Consider the following 10965-nt stretch of genomic DNA (forward strand, 5'->3'; position numbering starts at 1 on the left):
TGCAGGACTCCGTCGCCGACGGACCGTTGGCCTGGTCTGGTCATGACGGTTCTTACATAATGTGAATCCCATTGCATTCGAGAGCCAAATTACAGAAGCAAATCGATCTCTGTTGCCCAAGTCGCTGTCACCGCAGTGGAGAGCACACGATGGACAGTGAATGCATGTCTTGGTGCGCCTGAAAATCCAGTCATGACAAGCGATGCTTGATAGTGTGTGAAATACAGTGTCAAAAGCTGGCAGTCTGGCGCAAGAAAATAATGCACAATTGTCGTGTTTGTACGATGCAAACGACGAGCAAGTGGCATCAAAATTCGTGTCAAAATCCCACTACTAGACGCCTCGTTTACATTTCGATTCTTCGCACCACCACGCATTACAACTAGAGAAAAGGATCATTCGCTACACTTATTTTTTATTTCGAAGTAACATTATTGCATAATGGCTTCAGCATTTTGTTTTTTTTTGTGGATCTTCTGATCGCTAAAACATTTAGGATCTGCAGTTTTCACTAAGTCTAAGTTACGAGCTCGAGGTGCATTCCTTGCCCTCCGCGCCGTCATTGGGAATGTACCAACAATGCTTCGTCGCAACACCGCCAACAGTAGTCGAGTTGAAGCTCTCCGCATACGACCACTTGTCATCGGTTGTGTGGTACTGCAGCTTCAGCCAATCTTTAGACGCCGTCAACGAGAAAAATCCGTACTCCTGACCATTATACACCCACAGATTCTCTACCAGATCCTTAGCATACGTCGGGATACCGCTGGCAGATTCCTTCTGGATACCGCCACCAGCACCATTATCGACAAAATGCACACCGAGAGATGCCGAGTAATCGTGGTTTTCACCGTGTGTGTGGCCGTTCAGCCAAAGGTGAACTCCTGTACCGTTAATGATGTTGAACCACTTATCCATACCGGCCTCAGCATAGTGAGCGTAAGGTGAATAGTGGCTATTCACCACCTTCCAAGTCGCGGTCGAGTTAGCAATATTCGCCTCCAGCTGCTTCCGTGAATCATCGCTCCAAGCCGTGAACTGAGCCATGCACTGGTCGTACATATCTCCGTCTCCCCCACAGCAAGCGTCGTCTCCCCGCGCAACATTGGCACACTTGTCATCGTCATCACCAGCGTAGCCATAGCACTGACAACAGGTCTCTGTGGCTCCGTGCGAGTCAGCATCGCCCGAATCTACATTGAAGATATCAATACTAACACCCGAAGCTTCGTCTTCAATAGAGTAGACGTAGAAATGGTCCTCCAGAACCCAACGATCGTCATTAGGACTCGTATACGTCGATTGCCATGAGAATTTATTCTTCAGAGAGGTGAGTAGCTCGTCAGAAGACGAACATTTTCCGGCACTGTCACCGTCCGAGCAAATGTAGTCGGCACCACCGTAGTCGTGGTTGCCAAGGACGTTCACCCACGGTAAAGTCTTGATGTTGTCACCGTCAAATTTACTCTCAAAGGTGGTCGTGAAGCGCGAGTCACGTCCGTCCTCACTGTCGATTCCGTTCCAGTAGAAGTTGTCACCGTGGCCGATGACACACTTAGGGGCGACTTCAGCAGTCGAGGCCTGCTGGTTCATAACACTAGCCACGATGTCCTCAGCGTTGACATCGTAGTCGTTGTAAGTGGACGAGCGCTTGCAGCATGAGCTCTTTGTGGTGGTGGTTCCCCAGTCACCGATAGCAAACGCAGCTAACGAGTAGGTGGCACTTGTAGGGTCTGAAGTGATGGTGGACGCACTGGAGTTTGAGCTCGATTTCTTCGTCGAAGACGACGATTTGGTGGATGTGCCGTCGGAACTGCTGGCAGTACTACTGGACCCAGAGGTCGAGCTGGAGTTGCCGTCGCCCGTACTGGACGAACTGGATGAGCCCTTGCTCACCACGATACCAACGATCACACCGATGACGGCCAGCACCACGATCACGGCAATAGCGATTATCCCCTTCTTAGGGATCGCCATAGTATTTCACCTGTTTGCTGTACTACGCTGTTCGATAGATAGTGTTGCCTACGCTGGAAATTCGAGAGTGAGAGGCTCGAAAGCGGAGACGGTATCAGCTATGGGACGCCCGTCTCAAGATCGTGATCATTACGAACAGTGTGATTGGCCGTGATGTTATTTGCGATGGTTAGAATGATAGTTCGGCACGCACGAACAGCACACAGTCTTCTACGCGCTGAAAATGGCAAGGTTGCGTCGTGGTAAAGGGTGCGAGATACATGAACCACCACAGTATTCATATAGTTCTTCAACCTACCGCACCCTTGGCCTACAAGAACTCCATGTAAGTGCGAGATAGACGGATTTCATTCTATGTCTGCGTAGACACATTCAAGAGTACTCACAGGCTCATACAAGCGAGCACGGTGGTGAGGGTCAACACACTCACCGTCGTGGCGTGTGATTTCGACTTTAAGGCAAATACCGACGACTTGGCTGCAGCAGGGTGTATCCGTTGCTTGTGAGTCCGTAGAAGACGTGACTATTGGTGTTTAAGTCAACGTTGTGGGCATTGGCGATGCTGTCGTCGCCGGGCGTCGTCGTGTTCGGCAACGTCACACCAGCGTCGTCGAACAGCGCAAAAGTGTCTCCAACCACTTTCTTGACATTGACCCATACTAAGTACGCAACGCATACTGGTCGATCCAAAATGCCACACTCGTGGTGACGCGAGTAGGCAAATTTCCACGGCAGTTACCTCCGTTCTCTCCTCCTTGTTAATGTCGCTGACGATAGTCTGCGGTGCAATTAGGGATGAATTCCGCAGTCCACTTCGGATTCTGGGAGAATCTGACGCGTCGCACCACGTCACCAATGCGCGATATATTTCTGCAAGGGGGTTGCTGCCGTCAAGGTACGTCGGGAAGTAGCACGCGCATGAGCTTCATGCATTCACTCTCACAAAAATCCGCCTAGAACATAATGCAGCTGCTGTTGAATGAGCCACTCGCGCAGTCAGGAATGCCGCAATACGACGCTATACTTTGCATTGAAGAAATGTGCATGCCTTCGTAGTGATGTTCGGTAATAGCACTAGAGTCACAGCGATCACTGCCCAAGCGACGATTTATTTGAAAGCACCTTCAGGCATGTTGATTCCGCCTCATCATCCTCAGCATTGATGTCGTTATCGTTGCAGTTCCGTACGTCGCTGACCGAGAACAAAGGGACTTCGAGTAATTGTTGTTTCCCAGTCGCCAAAGGCAAAAACTGCGAGCGAGTACGTAGTACTTGTGTTGTCGGACGTGATGGTGGATGATCTACTCCGTGTTGACGCCTTGGCAGCCGATACCTTTGCTGGTACTGCCTGGGCGCGTCATCGCTCGTACTAGACGACCTCGACGATCTCTTGCTCACCGCGACGCTGACAATCACGCCGACAGAGGCTAGAATGACCACCACGCCAATGCTCGGCAGCGCTTTCGTCCGAACTATAATTTGCTGGTGACTTGCTGCAATTTCCAGCTTCCAACTCAGTTAGTGAGCGCACCAGTGCAGTATTATCGATTCCAACAAAGACAATAATAATATTGTGCATTCGCCAGCCGATCAACCACCCAGGTCAGCTCATTGTCCACGTAGTGAATAAGGAATACACCACATTAACTTTGAAAGTCGACCAATTGAATTCCACCGAGTAAGATAAACATCGCCTCCAACGAAGCCCAACAAGAAGAGTATTTTCCTTTTACGACAAGAGCGCTGAAATGGTCACCGCTTGAATCTTTCTGCCTACTGCCACCTTTTCTTCACTGAGATCGCCACCCAGTTCAGTCCCAATATTTCGCGCCCATAAGCTCGCAACCCACGCTGTTTATGACAAAATCCACCGCCCAAACATGTCGCGATTAAAGCTTCAGCCGCGCAGAGCCCTTCAGGCTGAAGCTCACCACCAGGTTCTGGTCCAGGACTAGAGTAACATCTTCAAGCAGTGATCTTCTCTGTCTAGTGCCGTCGCTCCGCTCGCGGCAAAGTGCCAATACAAGCCCTCGGATAGACGACATAATCCACTTCAAGCTTGATGAGCAACATACTGCAAAGTTGCGTTAACGTTGCGCCATGAAAAATTCGAAACCGTAATCCCTTTCTAATCCAATACTGCCCAGCTCTATCGCTTTCAATGTTCCCCCTTGAAGCTGCGCCCGTGAACGTTGTCAACTGTCACACCCCAAAGAGAAGCCCCAAAGACCGAGAGACGCCCATGAGCTACCAGGTGTCGTCCGTCTTCCTGCAAAAGTTCTCGCCCAAAGAGATCCACGAGCTCAAGCGCGTGTTCAAGGAGCACGACCGCGACTACGCGGCTGCTGTGCCCGTATCCGAGCTACACACGGTCCTGCAGAAGCTGGGCGAGAATGTGACGCCCAATCAGACCACCGTCATGCTGCAACAGACTAAGCTGGCTAGACCCGAGCAGATCTCGTTCCAGGAGTTCCTGGAGCTTCTGCACGATTTCCGCAATGGAGCGATCGCTCTGGACCCAGCGCTGCTCATGGGTCACGCGTCAGTGGCCCCCACACCCGTCGCACAGGCCGCGCAGACCGCCGCTCCTATTGCCCCTGAGCCCACAGCGACCGTGGAGACAACGCCATTCTTTTCTAGCCAAAAGACGGTATCTCAGACGCCTGAGTCGACGCCACAAGCGCCAGTTTTCGCTCAAAAAGCGCAATGGCCACCTGCAGGAACGCCCACGACCCCTGCAGCGGCTCCTGCTCCCGCTGCGAGTAAGCCACAATGGCCACCTGCTGCCAACCAAGCTGCGTCATGGGGACACACGCCGTCGTCAGCTCCACAGCCTGCAGCTCCGACTGCAGCGCCTACACATACAAAGCCACAGTGGCCTCCTGCAGGATCCAGCGAATCCAAGCCACAGCGGCCTCCTGCTGCGTCTACACCTGCTGCTCCTGCGGCTACTCCTCCCTCTGCAACCTCAAAATGGCCGCCTGCCGGTGATAAGAGCCCCACGAAGCCTCAGTGGCCTCCTGCAGGGACGTCGCCAAGTGCTTCGAAGCCGCAGTGGCCACCAACCGCTGCACCAGTTGAATCTGCACCAAAGAGTCCCGTATCTAAACCCCCGCAATGGCCGCCAGCTGGAAACGGATCTGCCAAGCCTCAGTGGCCTCCTAGCTCGCCGTCTCCTGCTCCAGTGGCCTCAAGTCCCTCAGAAACTCCGAAACGTGCTCAGTGGCCGCCTGCAGCTAGTACACCGCCACCGCCAGCTCCAGTGGTTCGCACGCCTCCGCGCTCTCCCGTGAAACCTGCTCCAACCTCGCCTGCATCGGAGTACGTCGGTGGCGTCGACGCCCACACTTTGAGTGTGCTACAGCGTCGTGCGAGTGCTGCAGCACAGTACAACTCGACAATCCACGAGGTGAAGGGCACTGCTGGTGGTCTGCACTCATACTCAGAGGAAGAGACTGTCGCCTTCACAGAGCATATCAACAACACTCTGCAAGCAGACAAGGATGTGGCGTCGTTGATGCCTATCAGTATGGATGCCGGTCTGTTCCGAGCTGTGTGCGACGGCGTACTACTGTGTAAACTCATCAACCGGGCTGTACCCGAGACGATCGATGAACGAGCTCTCAACTTCGTGAAGCGCTCGAAAGAACTGAACGTGTACCAGAAAACAGAGAACCAGAACTTGTGCATCAACGCAGCCAAGAGTATCGGCTGCAGTGTGGTGAATATCGGTCCTGACGACTTGATCGAAGGCAAACCGATCCTGGTCTTGGGACTGGTATGGCAGATCATCAAGATCCAACTGACGTCGACTATTAACTTGAAGAACCACCCAGAACTGATGCGACTGCTACTGGACGGAGAGACGTTGGAGGAGTTCATGAAGCTCCCGCCTGACCAGATTTTGCTGCGATGGATGAATTACCACTTGAAGGCAGCAGGTCACCCCAAGAAGGTGACGAATTTCAGCACAGACGTGCAGGATGCGACGGCGTACAGCGTTCTACTGCATCATATCGCTCCTCAGCACTGCGACTTGTGCACGGAGTCTATCCCAGAGGAACGTGCAGCTCACGTGATCCAGAACGCTCGTCGTCTGGAGGTCGAGACGTTCATCAAGCCTCGTGATATCACCAGTGGCAACCCGAAGCTGAACATGTCGTTCGTGGCCCAGCTCTTCAACACCTGTCCAGCCTTGGATGTGATTGAGGAGGAGATCAAACAGTTAGAGGAGATTCTGTACGATGACGTTGGCGACACGCGCGAAGAGCGTGTGTTCCGTATGTGGATCAACTCTCTGGCTATCGACGACGTGTACATCAACCACTTGTACTCGGACTTGAGTGATGGCATGAAGCTGCTCAAGGTGCTGGACAAGATCCAGAAGGGGATTGTGGCCTGGAACAAGGTCAACATGGTGGCTCCCAACAAGTTCAAGCAGGTGGAGAACTGCAACTACTGCGTCGTACTAGGCAAGCAGCTCAAGTTCTCGCTCGTGAACGTTGGAGGCGCCGATATCTTCGAAGGCGCCAAGAAGATGATCCTGTCGATCGTGTGGCAGAGTATGCGGTACCAGCAACTTAAGATCTTGAGTGAACTCGCAGCCGGTCGAGGCGAGATCACGGACAAGGACATCATCGGGTGGGCCAACAACAAGGTGCGTCAGAGCGGCCGGGCAAAGGGCAACATCGTGTCGTTCAGGGACCCGACGCTGTCCGACGGTCTGTATCTGCTGGACTTGGTGCATGCAGTGGAGCCGCGTGCCGTGAACTGGGACATGGTCTCGCAGGACAAGACGGACGACGCCAAGTCCAGCAACGCCAAGTACGCCATCAGTTGCGCCCAGAAGATCGGCGCGACGGTCTTTTTGACGTACGAGGATATCGTGGAAGTCAAGCCCAAGATGATGATGACGTTCGTGGCTAGTCTCATGCTCGTGGACCACCAACGCGCATAGGAAGGTTGACTTGGATGAATGCAGTGAAGGAGAGCTGCTAGACTACCGTAGTTGGATTAATCGAAAAAAAAAAATGTTTTAAACATGTGTTACGTACATGGGTACAAATATGGAGCATGGTAATAACGGTCGTTGCCAAAGGTGATCCATTACGTCTCGATGAAGACGACGTTCATCACTGACGAATCGTCAGAGAGCGGTAATGGATTGTCCAACGGAACACGACTTCATTAAACAACTTCAATGGTACCATAAAAATGAATTCTTCTATCGAAGACCGATACTGCATGTACTGCCCCCTTACAGTTCATTCTTTCGATTTGTTATCGACACATTCCATTCTCCTCCGAAAGCGCAAACCTGCAACCGTGCAATCAACCATGCACCATATCTTGATGCGATCTACCTGTAGGATCACTTTAGTGGTGATTGCTGCGATTCTGGTGCTGGTACCGACCGTCGCAGCAAAGGAGTGCACCTTTTTCCAACGAGCACAACTCAAACGTGTAGCAGCTGTGTACTTTAGCGTTCCCGACTGTGCCAGTGGTGCGTTTGACAGTAATAACGCCTCCAAAAGTGAGTATTGTGCGGGTGACTGCTTAAAGCTCATGCGCAAACTGCTGCCCGACATACCTGACTGTGAATTCGATGACAACAATCTCGGGGAATCGTACGGGATCCTGGTGGCATGGTGCGACGAGACGGCTACGTCGGATTCCAGCTCAGCTTCAGCTTCATCTGCTCCCGACGACTCGAACTCAACTACCGCCACGACGGCTACGGCTCCCAATTGCACCGTTGAGGATGTAGCTATCATCAATGAAATCAACCTGGAAGCGGAGGAAAGCGACTACTGCAACGGAAATGTGTCTGCAGACGTCATCACCAAAGTTGCATTCTGTGCCGACCTCACGTGCGTTGCGTACTTGGAAAATATGGAGGCTCGGCTGCCTAACTGCAGCTACGAAGACTTTAACGCAAAGCACGTGATCTCAGAGGCGGTTGCACTCTGCGACGACGCCGTTGTGATGGTGCCAAACTCGACGATGTCCCCTGCGACCACACCAGTACCTACCGAAACGACGATCCCAACACCCGTCCCATCTTCATCGAATTCACAAGCAATAGACACACCCGCGACTACCGAGTCGGCCGGTGTTGCCCTGAATTTCAGTGCAAGCATCGTGGTGGTGAGTTCAATTATTGTGCTTGCTTGGATTAGCTTGTGAGCACTTGTGCATCAAATGCAGTCGATTGTCGCGTGCAATGAACAACTGCGTTACAATAATATTATGTTTGTTGGGTCATTTTGCCATTTGCTGTTCAACTATTGTTGTGCCGTGAACAGAGGTATGGTCTCGCAGGACAAGACGGACGACGCCGAGGCCAGTAACGCCAAGTACGCATGCTTGTGGACCCCCAACGCGCATAGGAGGATTGACTTGGATGAATGCAGTGAAGGAGGGCTGCTAGACTATCGTCGTTGAATTAAGCGAAAAAAACACAGTTTTAAACATATGCTACTTACATAGGTACATGTATCTAAAATCGGGAACATGAAACGTTCTTGCTGTTCGTTGAAAATGGGTACGAAATCCGGAGCCACTGACCACCGACTTGCTCAATGCTCGTCGCGCAGTCGCCACTTCGAGTTTTTCCTCCTTCTAGCGACTTTCAACCAGTGTATCATGCGTTATACGACAACATGGTCTAGTGTCGCTTGCGCGATATCAGCTGCAATTTTGGTTCTGGTTCCGACCGTCACTGCCAAGGCTTGTACGTCGACCGAACTAACGCAACTCACAAGTGTAGCTGCCACGTATTCCAACAGTCCAGACTGTGCGGGTAGCGCCTTGGACAACAGCATCAACTCCGTGGAGGAGATTTGTGCTGGTGCCTGCATAAAGCTCGTTCGGGAGCTCCAGCCCGACGCTCCGGATTGCGAGTTCGAAGGCACCAACCTCGGGGAAACGATGGAAAAGCTGGTAGCGATGTGCGACGCTGCGTCTCCCTCAAGTTTGAGCTCTGCTTCTCGGGGTTCGAACTCGGACGTCGTCATCACGACCGATACAGTTCCGGTTTGCACTACCGAGAACGTCACTTTCATCAACGATATCAACACTGAAGTCTCAAAAAGCGCAGATTGTCTTGGAAGTGCGGGAGCGGCTACAGACGCCATGAGTAAAGAAGAATACTGTGCTGAGAACGCATGCGTTGCGCTTATGACCGACGTGGAGGCTCGACTGCCAAACTGCACCTACAGCGGCTTCAACTTTAAGCAAAGGGTTGCAGACGCGCTCGCACTGTGTAACGACGACAGTGTAACGTGGCCAAATGCGACGACTCCAACCCCGACGACAGCTACTCTAGTGCCGACAATAACGGACCAAACACCAACAAGTGTGCCTTCAGCGGCCTCACAGGCAACGGACACACCCACTGCTACCAAGTCGTCGGCTGTTTCTTTCAAGTCTAATGCTCACGTAGTGATGATGAGCGTGTTGGCCCTTTCCGCCACTCTTGCTTGGATGAGCTTGTGACCACTAGTTGATAGTGAATGTGTAAGGATGCCATTTTATATGACGAACGCATTCAGTTAGCACAGATGGTAAACACGATTAAAAGCACAACGAATCTTCCGAGGTCATTCGTTAGGTAAACTAGGCGATTTCATTGTACCACTAGGGCTGAGGCGGAGGCTGGGATAGCATCGGCACGGAAGCGTTATTGGCAAGAACGTTGAAAGCTCTCCTCAGCCGTTCACCGATCAAACCGCCTGGGGAATTGAGTTAAAGCACGAAAAGGATAAGCAGATTTCGGAATATCAAGGTCTAAAGTGAAAAATATATGTTGCTTAGCTTCTTTCCACTGTTTTACTGCAGGAGCCCACGCGGATGGAAAAGTTTCTAGGACTGCGCGTTGTATTCGCACATTTTCTGGATAAGCAGCAGAAGCGAGATGATGATGTCCGTAACGAGCTCTGGGCAGGGATGCCGAATACGGCATTTTCATTGATACAAAACCTCATGTGCTCGTAAATAATGCCGTGCAACTTTGAAGACAGATAGAATAAGTAATGCAGTGCAAGATCCAGAAGAAATCAATAACTGCAATATATTCCCTGCGTAAACTGCATGCTAAAACCGCAGTGTCAATTGCTCATCAGCTAAAGACATTCATTTACCGTGTGAATGTCCCAGAGGCGCTTGTTAACACGGAGAAAAAGGATTTTCTCGAGGGTGTACGGAGCAATGCGATGACGTTCGTGCCCATACGCTATACGGGCAAGACTGAAGAATCGCTCAACGATGTTTGACGTAGGCGGAATAGCTGCAAGCAGAGCATACGTCTGCACTCGTTGGGCTCGCTTCCTTTTTCGTTGCAACTGGGCAACAAATGATTCTCCTTCACTCTCTTCTTCCGATTCACACTCCTGTTTTTCAAAAGGTTGAAGCAGGAGGCGCTGCGCTCGAGTGAGTTTAGCTGCATCTCCTGCCAGAACCTTCGTGCATGCAATCTCGAAGTCGGGGGTATGCACAATATCAGCTCGTGGCTCTGTTTTAAAACAAAAACAATTAGTTCACATAAGTATACAAAACTATTAGCTGAAACGTACCCAAATACTGGTGGAAGGATGGTTCGACGTCAATTAAGCCGTCCAGCCACACTCGTGCGTCCAGCATTGTAATGTTGTCGGACTGAAGCGCCTTGCTGACGTTCTGCACTCGCGACAGGTCCACCAGGAGGCCGCGTAGGCGCTTGATGGCCCTCGGACTTGGTAGCAGCTCCGCGACGTCGTCGTCTTCCACAGGTAAATATTCGGAAATTCGGAAATAGCGCTCGACCATTGCATAGGTCGATCCCCATCTCGTGTCCTGGCGTATGATTGGCCGAAGTGGAGTTTTGAAACTTATAAAACAAAAAAATACAATAACAAAATTAGTACCTCAAAGTATTATGAGTAATAGCATTTAAAGTCATTAGCGCTTACCGAAGGGCTGCAGCGTAGTTCAGGGTCTTCATCTTGCGCA

General features: G+C 51.5%; 6 protein-coding genes across 6 annotated transcripts; 3 read left to right on the forward strand and 3 right to left on the reverse strand.

The window, feature by feature from the left end:
• Positions 1–522: 522 nt before the first annotated feature.
• PPTG_12298 (hypothetical protein) lies at positions 523–1977 on the reverse strand (the record flags this gene model as incomplete). Its single annotated transcript, XM_008908027.1, has 1 exon — positions 523–1977. One exon carries the CDS (start codon positions 1975–1977, stop codon positions 523–525), a length of 1455 nt encoding a protein of 484 aa, XP_008906275.1.
• A 294-nt stretch (positions 1978–2271) lies between these two features.
• Positions 2272–3668, reverse strand: PPTG_23029 (hypothetical protein; the record flags this gene model as incomplete). The annotated part of the gene is made up of 5 exons (XM_008908028.1): positions 2272–2287; positions 2444–2619; positions 2717–2755; positions 3100–3470; positions 3653–3668. The coding sequence occupies 5 exons, from the start codon at positions 3666–3668 to the stop codon at positions 2272–2274; spliced, it is 618 nt and encodes a 205-aa protein (XP_008906276.1).
• On the forward strand, positions 3631–7044 carry PPTG_12299 (hypothetical protein). The gene has a single exon (XM_008908029.1). It carries the CDS (start codon positions 4139–4141, stop codon positions 6932–6934), a length of 2796 nt encoding a protein of 931 aa, XP_008906277.1. The 5' UTR covers positions 3631–4138; the 3' UTR covers positions 6935–7044.
• Positions 7045–7314: 270 nt separating this feature from the next.
• PPTG_12300 (hypothetical protein) lies at positions 7315–8421 on the forward strand (the record flags this gene model as incomplete). Its single annotated transcript, XM_008908030.1, has 2 exons — positions 7315–8159; positions 8283–8421. 2 exons carry the CDS (start codon positions 7315–7317, stop codon positions 8419–8421), a joined length of 984 nt encoding a protein of 327 aa, XP_008906278.1.
• A 96-nt stretch (positions 8422–8517) lies between these two features.
• On the forward strand, positions 8518–9577 carry PPTG_12301 (hypothetical protein; the record flags this gene model as incomplete). Its single annotated transcript, XM_008908031.1, has 1 exon — positions 8518–9577. The coding sequence occupies one exon, from the start codon at positions 8518–8520 to the stop codon at positions 9472–9474; it is 957 nt and encodes a 318-aa protein (XP_008906279.1). The 3' UTR covers positions 9475–9577.
• A 523-nt stretch (positions 9578–10100) lies between these two features.
• PPTG_12302 (hypothetical protein) lies at positions 10101–10957 on the reverse strand (the record flags this gene model as incomplete). Its single annotated transcript, XM_008908032.1, has 3 exons — positions 10101–10489; positions 10551–10843; positions 10926–10957. The coding sequence occupies 3 exons, from the start codon at positions 10955–10957 to the stop codon at positions 10101–10103; spliced, it is 714 nt and encodes a 237-aa protein (XP_008906280.1).
• Positions 10958–10965: the final 8 nt, after the last annotated feature.

This window comes from Phytophthora parasitica (assembly GCF_000247585.1).
Source record: "Phytophthora parasitica INRA-310 unplaced genomic scaffold supercont2.28, whole genome shotgun sequence".
In the NCBI taxonomy this organism is placed as follows: Eukaryota; Oomycota; class Peronosporomycetes; order Peronosporales; family Peronosporaceae; genus Phytophthora; species Phytophthora nicotianae.

Coding starts and splice junctions, on each gene's coding strand:
- PPTG_12299 (XM_008908029.1), top strand. CDS start 4,139: ATGTTCCCCCTTGAAGCTGCGCCCGTGAACGTTGTCAACTGTCACACC.